Below are 20,495 nucleotides of genomic sequence, written 5' to 3' on the forward strand. Positions count from 1 at the left end.
TCGTCGTAAAGCTCATACAGCTCATCGTTCCATCGTCTACGATATTCGCCATTGCCAACGTGCAAAGGTCCAAAAATCTTACCCAGAATCTTTCTCTCGAACACTCCAAGCGTCGCTTCATCGGATGTTGTCATCGTCCAAGCTTCTGCGCCATACGTTAGGACGGGCATGATGAGAGTCTTGTAGAGTGTTAGTTTTGTTCGTCGAGAGAGGACTTTACTACTCAATTGCCTACTTAGTCCAAAGTAGCACTTGTTGGCAAGAGAGATTCTACGTTGGATTTCAAGGCTGACATTGTTATCGGTGTTAATGCTGGTTCCTAAATACACGAAGTCTTTTACAACCTCAAAATTATAACTGTCAACAGTGACGTGGGTACCGATACGCGAGTGCGCCGACTGTTTGTTTGAAGACAGGAGGTACTTCGTTTTGTCCTCGTTCACCACCAAACCCATTCGCTTTGCCTCTTTATCCAGTTTGGAGAAGGCAGAACTAACAGCGCGGTTGTTAAGGCCGATGATGTCAATATCATCGGCATACGCCAGCAATTGTACGCTCTTATAAAAAATTGTGCCTGAGCGATTAAGTTCTGCGGCTCGTACGATGCTCTCCAACATCAGGTTAAAGAAGTCACACGACAGCGAGTCACCCTGTCTGAAACCTCGTTTGGTATCAAACGGCTCGGAGAGGTCCTTCCCAATTCTGACGGCGCTGCTGGTGTTGAGCAACGTCATCTTACATAGCCGTATTAGTTTTGCGGGGATACCAAATTCAGACATCGCGGCATACAGGTAACTCCTTTCCGTACTGTCGAATGCAGCTTTGAAGTCGACGAAAAGATGGTGTGTGTCGATTCTCCTTTCATGGGTCTTTTCCAGGATTTGGCGTATTGAGAATATTTGGTCAATGGTGGACTTTCCAGGTCTGAAGCCACACTGATAAGGTCCAATCAGTTGGTTGACGGTGAGCTTCAGCCTTTCACACAATACGCTCGCTAGAACCTTATAGGCGATATTTAGAAGACTAATCCCGCGGTAATTGGCACAAATTGCAGGATCGCCCTTCTTATGGATTGGGCAGAGCACACTTAAATTCCAATCGGCAGGCATGCTTTCATCCGACCATATTTTGCATAGGAGCTGATGCATGCACCTTACCAGCTCCTCGCCGCCATGTTTGAATAGCTCAGCCGGCAGTCCGTCGGCGCCCGCGGCTTTGTTGTTTTTTAGCCGTGATATTGCTATTCTCACCTCGTCATGGTCGGGTAACGGAACGACAATTCCGTCGTCAACGATTGGGGTATCGGGATCTTCACATTCTCTATGACATGCGCAGCTGTCACCGTTTAACAGGTTCGAGAAGTGTTCCCTCCATAATTTAAGATTGCTCTGTACGTCAGTCACCAGATCGCCGTCTTTGTTCTTACAGGAAAACGCCCCGGTCTTGAAACCTTCTGTAAGCCGCCGAACTTTCTGGTAAAATTTTCGGGCGTTGTTCCTGTTGGCCAGCATCTCAAGCTCCTCGCACTCACGTATTTCGGCCTCTCGTTTCTTCTGTCGGATAATACGTCTCTCTTCCTTTTTCAGCTCTCTGTAGCGATCCCACATGGCTCGCGTTGCGCCCGATCGCAGCGTGGCTCTATAGGCGGCATCCTTTCTTTCTGCGGCAGCATTACATTCCTCGTCGTACCAATTGTTTTTTCGGGCTCGCCGGAATCCGATTTCTTCTTCGGCGGCGGTACGTAGTGAACGAGAAATGTTGCTCCATTGCTCGCGCATGCCGGTTTGTTGGGCAGTGCTCTCCAAGAGCAGGAGTGAGAGTCGAGTGGCGAATCTTCTGGCTGTCTGTTGTGATTGCAGCTTTTCGATGTCGAACATTCTTTGCGTAGGTAGATGTACGTTTTTTGCTGCACAGAGGCGGGTGCGCAGCTTGGCTGCAACAAGGTAATGATCCGAGTCGATGTTGGGCCCTCGGATCGTACGTACATCTAATACACTAGAAGCGTGTCTTCCATCTATCACAACATGATCGATCTGGTTTCGCGTTTTTCGATCAGGAGACAGCCAGGTAGCTTGGTGTATCTTTTTATGCTGGAATCTGGTGCTGCAGACTACCATGTTTCGGGCCCCGGCGAAGTCGATCAGCCTCTGTCCGTTACCGGATGTTTCGTTGTGCAGGCTGAATTTTCCGACTGTGGGACCAAAAATTCCCTCCTTGCCCACCCTGGCGTTGAAGTCGCCAAGCACGATTTTTATGTCGTGGCGGGGGCAGCGCTCATAGGAACGTTCCAAGCGCTCATAGAAGGAATCTTTGGTCGCATCGTCCTTCTCTTCCGTCGGGGCGTGGGCGCAAATTAGCGAGATGTTAAAAAATCGCGCTTTGATGCGGATTATTGCGAGACGCTCGTCCACCGGAGTGAACGACAGTACTTGGCGACGAAGTCTCTCTCCCACAACAAATCCGACACCGAATTTGCGCTCCTTTACATGGCAGCTGTAGTAGACGTCGCAAGGTCCTATGGTTTTCTTACCTTGCCCCGTCCATCGCATCTCTTGGATGGCAGTGATGTCAGCCTTTACTCTCACGAGGACATCAACCAGCCGGGCAGAGGCACCTTCCCCATTAAGGGACCGGACATTCCAGGTGCATGCCCTCAAATCATATTCCTTATTTCGTTTGCAGGGGTCGTCATCAGTAAAGGCAGTTCTCATCCGAGGCTTTGTAATTCTTTTCATTGGGGGGGATTTTTAAGTGGCGGGTCCCAAACCCAGCGCACAACCAGCTATCCTGGAATGCTTCGCCTTCTCACGTTAGCTCACTCCCGAACGGGTGTTCGGGAGCTACCCAGAGGATACGTGGGCTAATCCCGGCCGTTGTGAGCTGCTTGAACCATATGTAGAAGAATCGTCCTGGCCACTCCCAAGTGAATGGCGATCAGTAACTTTCCCCACTTGCGTGGACTTCTACACATGGAACCATCCTCCCATTCTATTCCATTTGTCCTATTCCATCTATCCTATTGCTATTAGATTTACACATTAAAACAATAGCTACTTGCAGCGCGGTGAGACTCAGAGACATAGGAAGCTGGACAACAAGGTCGTACGGTCACAGTAAGATCCCCCTACAGGGACCCCCGCTGCTCAAAAACGGATCAGACTACAAAATCCCAGACCTAAACTTCAAGAAAGGCTTTACGGTACGTTTCCCACCGAGAGCCGAGTGGAGCAAAGGAGAGGTGATTGGAAGATACGACTTCGAAATTTATACCGATGGTTCTAAGATGAACTGTGGTGTGGGAGCTGGCTTCCATTCGGAGCCACTCAACCTATCTCAATCAATTCGTCTTCCTGATTATGCCACCGTGTTCCAGGCAGAACTTTTAGCGATCAGAGAAGCATGCAAATCCCTAGAACTCTACAAGGAAGTTGGTGCAAGAATAGCTATCTTCTCAGACAGTCAAGCAGCTATTAAGGCCCTAGACTCCAACTACATTACATCCAAACTGGTCCTACAGTGTAGAGAGGAGCTGAAACTGCTCAGCCATTGCCTTGAAATTACCCTGATAGGGGTTCCTGGTCATAGGAACATACGGGGTAATGAGATAGCGGATGAGCTAGCAAGAAAGGGCTCGACACTAGACATAGCAGAGGCGGTGGCAGTCTCCATCCCACTGAACACACAAAAAGCATCCATTGCTTCACACTATCATGCTTTAGCCGAAAGAAGATGGAAGCAAATACCTACATGTATTTCAACAAAAAACACATGGCCGTCATACAAAATCCAAAGGACAAATGACCTGCTAGGATGTTCTCGGCCAAACATTTCACGCATCACTGCAACCCTTACAGGGCATTGGAAAGTAGGGGATCATGCAGCTAGACTCAATCTACCCTTCAATCCTATCTGTAGAAGCTGTCAAGCGGAAGGGGCGAAGGAAAGTCTTGTCCACTATTTATGTGAATGTCCGGGACTAGCCAGGGCACGACTCCGATCCTTCGGTAAGCCTTTCCTGCAGCAAGTTAAGGAAATCTCAGACATTGAGATAAAGGATTTGCTGCTATACTTGGACCTCACTAAATGGATCTGACTTGAAAAAAAAAAAAAAAAAAAAAAAACCTTAATCATCATCACACGAGATAGTGGTAGTAAAACGGTGCTGGTCACTAATTAGGAGCATATTCAGCTCAGAAATGCTCAACCACCTCAACAACAACAACAACAACTGTTGTCAATTCTAATAAATTGTTATTTCCATTTAAAATTAGAAAGTGTTGACATTGATAAATGCCTTTGCATTTAATTTTTATTGAAATATTTCGAATACAAATATAAAAACACGCATGTGACTGTAAATTTAAGTTTTGAAAAAAAAAATATATATTATAATGTGCTAAACCATAGTGAAGTTGCCGAAGGTACTTTGAAGGCAAATAATTATTATTTCTGGAAAATTCGGAGTTATAAGGTTTGTTCCTGAACCACCCTTAATAATACGTTCACATATAAGTAGATGATCTACTTTTTCGTGCTTAACTCCCAATCCGTAATTAAAAAGCGAGATTTCCCATATAAAATTTCTCTCCAAAAATCTGAGATTAAAAAATAATCCTAGATAAGAATCAAGGTGGATTTAATAAGGTGACAGCATTCACCCAGCTGAATTTATCGCCGTAGGTATGGCTTACGTCAAAATGATATGCTTTGTTTGTATGTATTGGTATGTTCACATTCGTATGTTTACATTTGCTTGCTGATTTTGACATGATGCTTGCACCAAACGCAACAACAAATACATGTAGGGTTTTACTTATATGTGTTTGCTGTCACCTGTAACAAATTCGCCTTGATAAGAATCATACTTTTTGACGTACAACCCCTGTGTTATCAATAATTATTGTTACGAATGTGAGGAGAAACATCAAAATAAAAACTAAATGAAATGGACGCCGGCAAAGAAAACAGGTCTGTAAACAAAATTCTTATAAAATGTTTGTTAATTATTATTAATTATGGATTCATTTTATTATGGTATAGAAAAAGCCCTAGCATTGGTATAGAGAGGCGGGCGAGTTTCTTTTGGAGTTGTGGGAGGAGAAGCTGCCGCAACTACGAGGCTGCAAAAGAAATACGAATGTATATGAAGGTTCAAATACATAATTATCAAATAAATATAGGTAGCTTTGTTCAATAGCAATTGTTCCGATGTAATTCTAAAAATAGTGTTCTTATTTTACAGAGATGTTTCCTACACATGTTGGGCCTTCAGGCGATACCCCATCTGCGTGGGAGTACTACGATAAAGTGCACCATATCCTTGAGAGATACAAATATTTCTACCTAGAAGCAATTATAGAAGAAACTGTAGGTTATTGCGTGAAGCTTTATAGTCGTATGCCTATATTAATTGTTTTTTAATTATTATTTAATAAAGTCAAAGGTCTCGTTCCAATTGAGACAGAGGAAGAATGCTCTACAGCAGCACTTCTCGAATGCAAGCACCTTCGGCTGAACTTTCATTGGAATTGCCTTCAAACCGCCCCGAAAAAACGGAGAAAGGATAACGAAAATTTCCAGTATGCAGTTTTGGATGAATTTCGGGCGGTCAACCAAACGATTGCCCGAGAAATTCAAGAACTGAAGGAAGAAGCCCGGCAAATTGAGAGGGAACGGAATGCTATTCTCGAAAAAATTTTAGAGGCCTTTAAGCAAAATTTATATATACCACACCAAAAAAGAAACAAACTTAAGATTTTAAAAGAAAAATTTAAAAAAAAATGTGATAAATGAATGATTTTTATTTTATGTTCACAGAATACGAATTTTAAGTTTACAGACAAATTGTTAGGACTTTAAGTAGGTTTAATTAATTTAATAAAAAAAAATGTATTTAAAAAGAAAAATGTGAAATAAATAACATTTAAAAGGAAGATAAAAACAAAGCGATTGATTCTGTAACGTGTTCTGCGCTGAATTTGTTGTATTGGTGACGTTAAGTTGCGAATTCAAAATTTGTTTGTCGCTGAGGAGAGTGCTTTGAAGAGTTTGCTTTTATGTGTCCATAAACGCTTTAGCCTGTTCTTGTTATTACACAATGTAATATCGAATTTCGCATGCGTATTGCTGCCTTATTTTTTTGCAACCTGAGTAAACGTCGCATACGGATTTCCTCCAACTGTTTATTATTAGCAGCCAATTGCACAATTGAATTAGCTATTCCTTCTCCTTATATTTTCTTCATATCGTTAATAATAATTAAAGAAACCAAAAACATCGAAATATTCCACCAAAATAGTTTCTATGAAGAAAAGCCTTTCACAACAGTATTAACAGCTGATTGTCAATTTTGCAGGTAATCTGCCATATGTGAACGGGTAGATTAATTTGGTGGGCTGAGCTTTCCATTGCTATCACGATATATTTGCTTATAATGTTTAAGTGCGTGGACTGAATTTAAAAATTATAAGACGCAAATGTAGTCACATATCAGCCTTTTGATTTATAGTACTTTTCATTAATTACAATTAATAATTAATAGCAATATTTGACGTTTAAAATGCTTACTTTTTTCATAAGCTTGAAAAAATGCCCTATTACAGACGCTTATTTCACTTAAATACAAACATAGAAAAGTAACAATATTCACTTATAAACATTCTTTATTAAATGAAGATTCGATTTAAAGCTATTTTTACTAAATAATACTCCAAATTCTATTAAAATTCTATTATTACAAATGTTCTCCTAAACGTTTGTCATACCGTACAGAATAGATGTGAGGAGCGAACTGTCAAACGAACAATGAGAGAGAAGAACAAAGCGAAATAAAAAAAATCAAGTCAACCAAAAGGGAACATTTCTTTTATTATTATTTTTTTTATTTATATGGGGGCTTTTTTGTTTTCAAATATATAATATACATGTTACAAGAACAAATATTTTTATAAATACTGAAAGTTTGGAATAAAAATCGCGCGGTTTCTATTATTATTATCGCCTGCGGCGCTTTTTTGTCTTCAAACATACATACATGTTACAAAAAAAAAATATTTTATAAATACTGAAAATTTGGAATAAAAATCGGGCGGTGCCACGCCCCCTCCACCATCCATTCAAATATATCACTATATATTTTTTTACACTTCACTAAAATTCACTAAACATACTTGTATTCGAATTATTTTCATTAAAATTAAATGCAAATGCATTTGTCCATATAATCACTTTCCAATTTTAATCGCGAATAAGAAGATTCAAATGACAACAGTATGGTGTTGCCGGATGCCTGCAACTGAAAACAAAAATATGAACGCAAACGAAGTATTTCAGTTTAGTGTTAATGATGGGGATGGGAGTTATTATTCCTCCTTACCACACACACGCATATGTCGTTTTAATTTGGTTTCAATGGTTTTAACACGGAAAGGAGTTCTACGCAAAAATACTGAAATCGCGAGATCTGCGCAAAAAATCTGTGGATTGCATAGTCGGAGTTGGACTGATGAGGGTTATTTTTTTAAAGGACACGAGTTTTTTAATAACGACAACTAAAACCACCTCATTTATTTAACAGACATGATAATCGAGTTTTTGTGGAGAATATCTGATTATAAAAAGCATGAGGACCCGTTTGTAAAATTGATTGAAGCAATACAATATACTTCTAAACTGTAATTTTTGGTTTTTAATTACTTTATTATTTTTTGCGATATTGAATATCATTATTTTTAAGCTTCGATGAGTTAAATACGTTCATAACATAATCCAGACAATCGCACTGTTTTTATATAAAATTTTCTCCTACAACGCTTGCTTTGTATGTTTATATATTCAAAAATGTTTCTGAATTTTAAACTACAGCAAAGAATTCTGCAGATTTACAATCAACCCTCCACTGAGCATCTCTGCATACGAACCTCGTTTTTATTTCAGGTGTATGGCAACACCAACTTTTCGCTAAAATAAGCAACTTTAACATTAAATTATTTAAAAATTATATGTTTCCGATGAGTGAAATTTTCAGTTTTAAGATGGTGATACACCCCTCAAACAACCCCCCACCACCCCGCTTTAAAGGTTTTTTTCAAAGCAGATTACATGATACTAAATTTTTCCCCTATTTTAATTTTATTTTTGCCCACTTACCTACGTAAAAAGTTCAAACTGAACTGAAATGTATATACTCATTAGAGCACAACAATTAATGTTAATCGGTTATCGATTACAAGCTGATACATTTGCCCTTAACTAATAGAATTTGAGTAATTTAATAATATCATAAATACAGCAAATTAGTTTCGTATTTAACAAGTATTCGTTATGGAGAATGAATTTGATTTTAGTGGCTGTGGTCCACTAAGTGCAGTGGTGCAAAGAGACTCCTTGAGTAGTACTGGCTCTTCGGTATCTGCTAGTAGCACATCCAATTCTACAAAGACGGCACTGAACGATTGCTCTGTAGCATGGATAAGTTACCTCAACTCGCTAAATAACTTGTGTTGTGCTGGAAGTAAATTGAGTAGTACACTGACGGTAAGGCAGTCCTAATTGTAGTTTTGGCAAAACTTTCCATTACTACCACGATATATTTGAATATAAGGGGAGGGGGTGTGGCACCGCCCACTACGCCCATTAGAAAGAGCAAGGTCACACCATTATAACTGTGAAAGCCCCAACTTCCTAGGGCCCCTATAGAACCCCCAGGAGAAGTTAAAAAATTTGGTTTTTTCGGCCGCATTTGCAGTTTGTACTGAAATACAGTTGCAGAGAAGTGTATACAGCAGTCGTCAACCCAGCAAGCATTTAACTTACAGTTAGTAACATAAATAAGTATACAGGAGCCTGATTTATGGAATTGTTTGACGCTAACGCTTTCCTTAATATGTAATACAAAAATTTTACACATGGTAATTGAGTACTGGGATAAGCTTTCATATGCGCCTTAATTTAGCTGTAAATTTTAGGTACTGTTATCCACGCTTTGCTTTGCCTTTGATGTCAGGGAAATTTATGTCAAAAGTTAGTATACAGCAAACGATTGTTCAGTTGGCATAACATTTATTTTTACGCATTGATTAAAAAAGTTAGAACTATTAAAAGGAAATAATCAAAGTGAGTATAAAAATTTAGAGAAGTACGTTTTGTATTAATTTTTGCAACCTTTTTAGTAATGGGACCAAGAGGAAAAGAGCTTTCTGATGATTTAAAAAAACTGATTATAAAATATCACAAGGAACATAAATCATTGCGAGAAATCGGTCGTTTGATAAATAGGAATTTTGCTACAGTTCAAAAGATTGTGAATAAATATAAAAGTGCGGGAAACACCACTAATAAAGAGCGTTGTGGGCGTCCGCCGCTCTTAAGCCCCAGAGAAAGCAAAATCAGGACAAACCCCAAAATGAGTGCCCCCAAATTGAAATCTCAAGTTGAAAATGAGACTGGAAAACAATTTAGCACCCAAACTATTCGCCGGGTTTTGCATAGTGCTGGTTATCATGGGCGCAGTGTTAGGAAAAAGTCCTTCGTGAGTAGTGTCAATCGGAGTAATCGGATTTCATTCGCAAAATATCATGAAAAATATGACCAAACGTTTTGGAAATAAGTCATATTTTCTGATGAGTGTAAGTTCAGTATCTGTGGATCTGATTGCCGTGAAAAAGTTTGGAGAAAAATTAACGCGGAATTGGATCCAAACAATATGACCGGCACTGGGGTTGAAAACTTGGTCTTTATCGAAAATATGGACCGATATGGTTACTTAAATATTTTGAAAAATATTTTAAAAGAAAGCGCTATGAAATTGGGCCTTGGAGCAACGTTTATCTTCCAGCAGGATAATCACCCCAAGCACACATCCAACATTGTACGAGAGTGGCTGTTATACAATGTGCGAAAACAGCTGTAAACACCGCCACAGTCCCCGGATACCAACCCAATCGAACATTTATGGGAACATTTAAAGCGGCAAATACGTAAACACGACAGTCGGTTCTACGTTACCGAAACGACCCGGATTTATATCCGGCCAAGGACTGTCACTCCAGCAGCATTCACCGTATGTAAGTATGGGAAATGTTTATGCTGCTACTACAACAACAACAACATAAACATCCGATTAGAAATATGTAATAACTGAAAAACGTCTTTCAAGAGGAATGGAATAAAATACTACCAGCTGTAACTGAAAACTTGGTGAAATCAATGCCATCACGACTTAAAGCGATTGTAAAGTCTAATGGTTATCCTACCAAATACTAGGATTAGATTTTAATTATGTTTTTGATTTCACAAATTAATAATATGATGAACTGTATACTTACTTTTGAGACCTGAATTTTTATAAAGAGTAATATAAAAAACTATAATTTTGTTCCTTTTTCAAATTTTGTCATTATTTGGATTAAATATGATTTTTGTATTTCATTCATGTAAATAAAACACAATTTTGTTATAACTTAGGTTGTTTGAAGGAATCGATTGGAGGAAAATTGAAAACGTATCCGGTGTATACTTACTTCCGTTACTAACTGTAGGTTTTATAATTCATAGCACTTATGAAAATGTTGTTTTATGGTAAAAGTTATGAGTGCCGCTGCCGAATTTAGGCTAAAAACTGTCCGATTTGCACTATTTCACTATAAATTTTTTTGACGTGATAACGTCTTATAATTCGATTTACGCACGCACGAAAAAATGTGTCGTTACCTTGCTCATTTGTCGTTACCTTGCTCATTGCCGTTACCTTGAATGAACTGCAAGCGAAAGCGCGGAACGCACAAAGCAAACGAACGGCAACGTTCGACATCTTGCTCTCTCCTACTTAAGTGAGCGTATATATGTATGTATATGCGCATATGTACATATATAAATTCACGTATTTGTACTTGCATATGCCTTCTTATTGATTATTATTAATTTGATTTACTTGAAGAATTTAAAATAAAACCAAGTTTGTTAATAATACCTGTTGTTTTAATGTTATTATTATTAATTTTTTTATTATATACTGAAAGAAAAAATGTATGGTAATATTTACCATATACCTTATAAGATATGTTGTATACTAATATATGTATATAAACATGCATATACATATACAATTTCGCGCAATTTTCAAAAAGAACAAATCTATATGTAAAGATGCATACAAGTCATATGGACGTATCAAATATACGAATCTATTCCGTACGCAAGCAAATGTAAGCTAATGTGCTTGAACTGCAAGCGAGAGCGCGGAACGAACGACAAAGAGCACAATCGGCCCCCGCGTTCGGCAACGTTCGACATCTGGCTCTGTCCTACTTGAGTGAGCATATATATGTATGTATATGCGCATTTGTATATAAATTCTCATACTTGTATTTGCATATGCCTTCTTGCTGTGTGCAAGGTAATGAACCATTTCTCTGTTGAGAATAGGACGATGATAGAAAAAGTAGGAAATGAAAGGGAGTGCTTCGAGTGTAATGTGTCTAGAAAAAGACAAATCGATGATGGTGCCTCTTAGTGTTGTTGACTTATTAACGTCTGATACACAATCGAAATTGAAGATATCTTTCATGAATTTGATAAATGATTCCTCATTTTTCACGTTTGTGTAAATGTAACTTGACCTATTCCATTGCAATTCCGTTTACCTCCTCCTCTATATCCATACAAAATATCTATCAAACAAATAAAATTAAAATTTTGTTTTGAAACTTGCAACCATTCCATCAATATTTTCTTATGACGTTGTCACGTTAAACTATCGTCAGTAAACCAACTTTACAGACAACCTCTTTTTTTTATTTAATAAGTTTGCTCAAAAAAGAATTTGTTCAAATAAGGAAGTTTACTCGTATACATTTTTAGATAATAATAGGTAAAAATATTTTGGCAGTCACATTTTGTTACATGTATGTATGTATATTTGAAATCAAAAAAGCGCCGCAGCGCGCGATTTTCATTCCAAATTTTCAGTATTTATAAAATATTTTTTTTTGTAACATGTATGTATTTGTATTTAAGTGAAATAAGCGTCTGAAATAGGACATTTTTTCAAGCTTATGAAAAAAAGTAAGCATTTTAAACGTTAAATATTGCTATTAATTATTAATTGTAATTTATTAAAAGTACTATAAATCAAAAGGCTGATATGTGACTACATTTGCGTATTATAATTCTTAAATTCAGTCCACGCACTTGGACATTATAAGCAAATATATCGTGATAGCAATGGAAAGCTCAGCCGTAATTTTGGTGATATAGGAACAAATAAACAACACTTGTTAATAAACATGTGCGTCATGAAAAAGTTTGCACCGATTGCAAACTGGCAATTCATACCTAGCCAGTATACAGCACGGGCATTTGGGCATATTTATCGATCTTTTAATTCCATATTTTATCCGAAAAGCCCAGACACCGCGATGTTAATTTCATACAAAGCAAGTGTTGGCTTTTCATTCTGGCCACAAAATGTTTGCTTGTAATGTCCTAAGAACGTGCATCTAATTAAAAATTATTACTCACAAATGTCAAAATATCTGCCCTTTGATTTAAAGTATTTTGTTTAAATTATTAAGAATTAATATGAAAATTTAACATTAAAATTCTGATGTTTTACCGAACTTTAAAAAAATGTTCTACTTATACAATATAAGCTTATTTTGGCTAAATTTTCCATTATTACGTCAATGTATTTAGATTAGGGTTGCCACATGACCTGGAATGAACTTGGTTGTCAAGATTTTTTAGGTCCTGTCACGTGTCAAGATAAAATATAATTTGTCCAGTTAATTTTTAAAATTAAAAAAATTCAATATTAAAAAATATGTATCATCATTTGTTAAACACCAAACCCAAAAACTAATTCTTATTTTTTGCCCAATATCAATAATTCACTGCAATCGATAATCAAAAAAGTATCAACACTTGTAAATTCCCCCCTAACTCATCATTGACTTATTGCTTGTTTTTGCTCATCACTAAAAAAATACAGCATTAAACAGCTGATTGAAATTAAGCCTAAATGTGTATAGTTAGTTAGTTGTGTATAGTTAATTTCAATTACACTGTGCTACAAAAAAAAAACGAAATACACCTGACAAATTACACACTGTAGGTTGTTTATATGGTCGAATAATGCATAACAATATTTTTGTTATATTTTTTGTACCCTCCAATTTTTATTTATTTATAAAAAACCGTTTTTTCAGACTTTGCGCGGTAATCTACGGATATCTCAGTAATTTTTTCACCGATTTTCAATATTTTATATGTTTTGAAAATGATATTGTCAGACCTTTCAAATGATGTACAACAAGTAATTATTCAAACTAGTTAGTTTTGATTTTTATTTGATTAAACCTGGAGAAAGTGTTTTTTATCATTTTTTTAATTTTAACAATTTTTTATTGCATAATTTTACAACAAAATTAAAGATGTTTGTTAATATTCTTTGAGTGCATTTATTAACGAAGAAATTAATGTATTACTTTCAATAATCGGACAAAAATTGCGTAAACTACACTAGTTTTTCGTTAATAGAAAATATGGGCCATTATGTGTATTGCAGTGTGTACAATGTATTGGTTTGGCAAAAGTAGCAGCCTTCTGGTCTGTGAATGACTTGATGATGCCAAACCATTGGGCTCGAAAATGGCAAACGATCTTGAAAACACTGACTACATTTCCACTTTTTTAGTGATATGGAGCACGTGGAACATATATATTCTGGTTCATACCAGCGACTTTCACTATAATTGCGCTCAAAGTGAAGATTGTATGCTTCAACCACGATAGTATTTGTTTTTAATTCACGGCGATGTTGTTTATCAACAAATAAACCGCAAACGTAGCAGAAATTATTGCGTTTGTCACACATCTTTAACTAACTTATAAACAATTTTAACAAAAAAACACACTTGAGAAAAACGCGATTTTGGAAGAAGGAGATAAAAAGGCACTGCCAACCAAAGACTGGTCTAATAGCTGTTTCAGACTAAGGTGCGTAACATGAATATTTAATCTTTACTCCAAAAATATGTAGGTACTCTGTAAAAATAAATGAATATATGGAATAATACCGTTATTCTTCTTAGTATCAATAAACAACAACTTTTCATCGTGGTATTTTTGTGTTTGTTTGTACCGTTACTTTGAGCACGAGTCAGAGCAATTCGTTACTACTTTTGCCGTTTCATAACTATAGAACGCATTAGGAATTGAAGCTTTAAAGTGCATTTATGTGTTCGCTGAGTACAACTTTTAATTTAAATCGTTTTTTAAGTAAATAAATATCAATATGCCCCGCGGTTCAAAACTTACCGAATTAGAGAGTCAGAGCAATTCGTTACTACTTTTGCCGTTTCATAACTATAGAACGCATTAGGAATTGAAGCTTTAAAGTGCATTTATGTGTTCGCTGAGTACAACTTTTAATTTAAATCGTTTTTTAAGTAAATAAATATCAATATGCCACGCGGTTCAAAACTTACCGAATTAGAGAGAGGTAAAATTACTGCGTGGGAGGAGGAGGGTCTCTGCGCCTCAGAAATCGCGCGAAAATTATGTCGCAAAATTATGTAGAAACACGTAAACCTTTCATTTGTAATTTATGATAAATTGTCATTGTCAAACATATATTGTCAATACATAAAGAATGCAGTGATTTTTCCAAGTAAATAATCATTAAAGACAAAAACTATGGTTCCACAAATGGATAGATATTCAAGGCATTTTTTTCTATTTACGGAAAACTAGCGTAGTCATTCACAGACCAGAAGGCTGCTACTTTTGCCAAACCAATACATTGTACACACTGCAATACACATGACGGCCCATATTTTCTATTAACGAATAACTAGCGTAGTTTACGCAATTTTTGTCCGATTATTGAAAGTAATACATTAACTTCTTCGTTAATAAATGGACTCAAAGAATATTAACAAACATCTTTAATTTTGTTGTAAAATTATGCAATAAAAAATTGTTAAAACTAAAAAAATTATAAAAAAAGCACTTTCTCCAGGTTTAATCAAATAAAAATCACAACTAACTAGTTTGAATAATTACTTGTTGTACATCATTTGAAAGGTCTGACAATATCATTTCCAAAACATATAAAATATTGAAAATCAGTGAAAAAATGGCTGAGATATCCGTATATTACCGCGCAAAGTCTGAAAAAACTGTTTTTTATAAATAAATAAAAATTGGAGGGTACAAAAAATATAACAAAAATATTTTTATGCATTATTCGACCATATAAACAACCTACAGTGTGTAATTTATCAGGTGTATTTTTCCGTGTTATTTAATGTTATATTCGTTTAAGAACTTAAATGAATATTGTTACAATATATGAGCCTTGTGTCGTTCATTTAGCATGGAAAATAACGAATATGCCGGAACTTCAAAAAAAGGAAGATATACAACATTCTGCGATAGATGGATTGTAGAAGCAGAATATTGCAAATGGATTAAAAAAAGGATGATTATACCGCATTTTGCAAATTATGCCAGATTGATATTTCTATAAAATATGAAAGAAGTCGAGCAATACGCAAACATGCCCAAGCAAAACGGCATATAAAATTAACATTGTCTCAAAAATTGTCACACAGCATGATAAACTTCACTGTTTCGGCAGACTCAAAGGAGGATTCACACATTCCAGGGCTGCACTAAGGTGTGTTTTTCACAATGTTGTTCACGGGCTTAGTTATAACAGCTTAGACTGTTTATTAAAACTAAGTTCTTCAATATTTTGCGACAGTAAAATAGCTAATAAAATAAGTTATGGCCGTACCAAAGCAGCAGCCATAACACGCAACGTATTGACACCACACGCACGAGAAAAAATAGCTGATGCATTAAAAGAAACTTTTAACTTTTCGGTAAGCAGCGACGCATCAATTATTAGAAACGTGAAAACGTATCCATATGCCATTCAATATTTCGATGCTGAAACAGGAATACATCAGAAAATTTTAAATTTTTATGAAGACCCAAAAGGGGCTGCTAAAGATATTTTTGGCAATATCGTAAGAATAAAAACTGAAAATAACCATAACATTCAGCAAATTGCAGCATACAGTGCTGATAATGCGGCAATTAATTACAGTGTTCATAATTCCATATTTAAACTACATCAAAAGTGTATTAAATGCTTTATCTGTCGACGTAGAAAACATTGTGATTAAAATCTTCAATGAATTTTTCTCATCAGCTTTGTCAAACGAAAAGTTAAAGGAATGTTTGGAGTTTGCATGTATCGAATACAAGCATCTACTTCGGCATGTTCCCACTCGATGGCTTTCCCTTTTGCCGGCAATTGACCGATTGTTACATTCTTGGCCTGCGGTTAAAAGGTTCTTCTTGCAAAAGGGGGAAAACAACTGCAGAAAAGAAATCTGGAAATTTGTATCATATGGAATGTCAGATCTTCTTCTTAATTGGCGCGATAACCGCTTACGCGATTTTGGCCGAGCTTAACAAAGCGCGACTGTCGTTTTTTTCTCGTGCTAACCGGCGCCAATTGGACACACCAAGTGAAGCCAAGTCCTTCTCCACCTGATCTTTCCAACGCAGAGGAGGCCGCCCCCTTCCTCTGCTACCACCAGCTGGTACCGCATTGAATACTTTCAAAGCCGGAGCGTTTGTATCCATTCGGACGACATGACCCAGCCAACGTAGCCGCTGGATCTTTATTCGCTGCGCTATGTCTATGTCGTCGTAAAGCTCATACAGCTCATCGTTCCATCGTCTGCGATATTCGCCATTGCCAACGTGCAAAGGTCCAAAAATCTTACGCAGAATCTTTCTCTCGAACACTCCAAGCGTCGCTTCATCGGATGTTGTCATCGTCCACGCTTCTGCGCCATACGTTAGGACGGGCATGATGAGAGTCTTGTAGAGTGTTAGTTTTGTTCGTCGAGAGAGGACTTTACTGCTCAGTTGCCTACTTAGTCCAAAGTAGCACTTGTTGGCAAGAGAGATTCTACGTTGGATTTCAAGGCTGACATTGTTATCGGTGTTAATGCTGGTTCCTAAATAGACGAAGTCTTTTACAACCTCGAAATTATAACTGTCTACAGTGACGTGGGTGCCGATACGCGAGTGCGCCGACTGTTTGTTTGAAGACAGGAGGTACTTCGTTTTGTCCTCGTTCACCACCAGACCCATTCGCTTTGCCTCTTTGTCCAGTTTGGAGAAGGCAGAACTAATAGCGCGGTTGTTAAGGCCGATGATGTCAATATCATCGGCATACGCCAACAATTGTACGCTCTTATAAAAAATTGTGCCTGAGCGATTAAGTTCTGCGGCTCGTACGATGCTCTCCAACATCAGGTTAAAGAAGTCACACGACAGCGAGTCACCCTGTCTGAAACCTCGTTTGGTATCAAACGGCTCGGAGAGGTCCTTCCCAATTCTGACGGCGCTGCTGGTGTTGAGCAACGTCATCTCACACAGCCGTATTAGTTTTGCGGGGGTACCAAATTCAGACATCGCGGCATACAGGTAACTCCTTTCCGTACCGTCGAATGCAGCTTTGAAGTCGACGATTCAAGATTCGGTGTATTGTGAATATTTGGTCGATGGTAGACTTTCCAGGTCTGAAGCCACACTGATAAGGTCCAATGAGTTGGTTGACGGTGGGCTTCAGCCTTTCACACAATACGCTCGCTAGAATCTTATAGGCGATATTTAGAAGACTAATCCCGCGGTAATTGGCACAAATTGCAGGATCGCCCTTCTTATGGATTGGGCAGAGCTCACTTAAATGCCAATCGGCAGGTATGCTTTCATCCGACCATATTTTGCTTAGGAGCTGATGCATGCACCTAACCAGCTCCTCGGCGCCCTGTTTGAAAAGCTCAGCCGGCAGTCCGTCGGCGCCCGCGGCTTTGTTGTTCTTTAGCCGTGATATTGCTATTCTCACCTCGTTATGGTCGGGTAACGGAACGACAATTCCGCCGTCAACGATTGGGGTATCGGGATCTTCACATTCTCTACGACATGCGCAGCTGTCACTATTTAACAGGTTCGAGAAGTGTTTCCTCCATAATTTAAGATTGCTTTGTACGTCAGTCACCAGATCGTCGTCTTTGTTCTCACAGGAAAACGTCCCGATCTTAAAACCTTCTGTAAGCCGCCGAACTTTCTGGTAGAATTTTCGGGCGTTGTTCCTATTGGCCAGCACCTCAAGCTCCTCGCACTCACGTATTTCGGTCTCTCGTTTCTTCTGTCGGATAATACGTCTCTCTTCCTTTTTCACCTCTCTGTAGCGATCCCACATGGCTCGCGTTGCGCCCGATCGCAGCGTGGCTTTATAGGCGGCATCCTCTCTTTCTGCGGCAGCATTACATTCCTCGTCGTACCAATTGTTTTTTCGGGCTCGCCGGAATCCGATTTCTTCTTCGGCTGCGATACGTAGAGAACGAGAATTGTTGCTACATTGCTCGCGCATGCCGATTTGTTGGGCAGTGCTCTCCGAGAGCAGCAGTGAGTGTCGAGTGGCGAATCTTCTGGCTGTCTGTTGTGATTGCAGCTTTTCGATGTCGAACATTCTTTGCGTAGGTAGATGTACGTTTTTTGCTGCACAGAGGCGGGTGCGCAGTTTGGCTGCAACAAAGTAATGATCCAAGTCGATGTTGGGTCCTCGGATCGTACGTACATCTAATAATATAATATAGCATAATATTTTTTTTATGCTGGAATCTGGTGCTGCAGAGTACAATGTTTCGGGCCCCGGCGAAGTCGATCAGCCTCTGTCCGTTACCGTATGTTTCGTTGTGCAGGCTGAATTTTCCGACCGTGGGACCAAAAATTCCCTCCTTGCCCACCCTGGCGTTGAAGTCGCCAAGCACGATTTTTATGTCGTGGCGGGGGCAGCGCTCATAGGAACGTTCCAAGTGCTCATAGAAGGAATCTTTGGTCGCATCGTCCTTCTCTTCCGTCGGGGCGTGGGCGCAAATTAGCGAGATGTTAAAAAATCGCGCTTTGATGCGGATTATTGCGAGACGCTCGTGCACCGGAGTGAACGACAGTACTTGGCGACGAAGTCTCTCTCCCACAACAAATCCGACACCGAATTTGCGCTCCTTTACATGGCAACTGTAGTAGACGTCACAAGGTCCTATGTTTTTCTTACCTTGCCCCGTCCATCGCATCTCTTGGATGGCAGTGATGTCAGCCTTTACTCTCACGAGGACATCAACCAGCCGCGCAAAGGCACCTTCCCCATTAAGGGATGTCAGATACTGAACTGAATAATGCGGATGAAGAGTGCATTTCTGAAGGATTATCAGAGGCGTATTTGTATTTTATTCATAATGTAATGCATGAATTCCAATCAGCTATACTAGCGCTTGAAAATGATTCTTGTACAATAATGGAACTTCCCAGCATAATGAGTAAACTTATAAATAGTCTTCAAAGCCGAAGAAAGGATTGTTTCTATGGAAGTAGAGTTTTGGTTATTTTTAAAAATATTTCAAACAATGATGTTGAAGCATTCAAATTAGAAGCAAATCAATTTTTAAAAAATGCTATTTCATACTTGGAGCAACGATATGATTTCGGAGGTGAATCCATTTACAAACACATATCAGTTTTAAATCTGAAACAATCTCTTTTGTCAAGGGATTCATTAGCAGAGCTTCCAAAAATTTTACAGATATCAAATTCTATTGGTAATGATTGACAAAATATGGTCTCACTTTTTCAAAAAATGTGATAAATATAACTTGATAAATATATTTAAATTGATCTCATTTATTTTTTCTATTCCAATTAGTAATGCTTTTTGTGAACGAACTTTTAGTACATTAAACAATTTATATTCTAAAGAAAGGAATAGAATGTCATTTGACCTTATAAAGGCTGAATTGTTAATAAGGCAAAACTTTCACGAAAATTGTAAAAATTTTCCAAATTTTTTTGCTAACGCCTAAAGGAACAGAACTAGTTAAGTCTGTTACTAAATGTACAAAGTATGTGTGGATAAATTAATATATGTAGTTAAATGTGAATTAATTATAGGATGTTTATGTTATTTGACGTATATTGAATTGTAATATGTTTTTTTTTTTTTAAGTTTTTGTATAATTTGTTATGTTTTTATTGTTTTTTTAATAAAATTGAGCAGTTTTTCTGCTCATTTATGCGTATGCGTTATTTTAATTATCAAGATATATTATTTTTTTGAAATCAAGTCATTTTAGGTGAGTGTCAAGCGGGCTGACTTTTGGGATGTGGTAAGCCTAATTTAGATGGTGGCACGTCCTCTCCTCCCCCGTCTGAATGAGTAAGGACCCAGCATTCTAAACCTGAAAACCTTAACCTCCTAAGGTCCCTATTGAACCCCCGGAAAAGGGAGACAAATTTAAAATTTTCGCAATGGTTTTGCTTATTGTACTGAAATATCCTTGAAGCGAAGTGAATAATGCAATTGTTAACCTAAGAATCATTTAAATAAGGTTTATAATTCATATTTTTTATAA

The 20,495-nt window shown here is 37.8% G+C and overlaps 1 protein-coding gene and 1 long non-coding RNA gene across 4 annotated transcripts in view; both read left to right on the plus strand.

Annotated features, from left to right (window-relative positions):
• The first annotated feature begins 8,207 nt into the window (after positions 1 to 8,207).
• Positions 8,208 to 20,495, plus strand: part of LOC128861190 (uncharacterized) — an 86,732-nt gene continuing 74,444 nt past the window's right edge. For all 3 annotated transcript variants that reach the window (XM_054099142.1, XM_054099144.1, XM_054099143.1), the window contains exon 1: positions 8,208 to 8,535. In XM_054099142.1, coding sequence (XP_053955117.1) covers positions 8,323 to 8,535 — 213 coding nt within the window. In that variant the 5' untranslated portion in view covers positions 8,208 to 8,322. The remainder of the gene's footprint in view (positions 8,536 to 20,495) is intronic.
• On the plus strand, positions 8,544 to 10,949 carry LOC128861191 (uncharacterized). The gene is made up of 3 exons (XR_008454350.1): positions 8,544 to 8,909; positions 8,967 to 9,114; positions 9,171 to 10,949. It is a non-coding gene; the product is annotated as an uncharacterized LOC128861191 (long non-coding RNA).

Source organism: Anastrepha ludens, chromosome 4 (assembly GCF_028408465.1).
Source record: "Anastrepha ludens isolate Willacy chromosome 4, idAnaLude1.1, whole genome shotgun sequence".
Classification (NCBI taxonomy): Eukaryota; Metazoa; Arthropoda; class Insecta; order Diptera; family Tephritidae; genus Anastrepha; species Anastrepha ludens.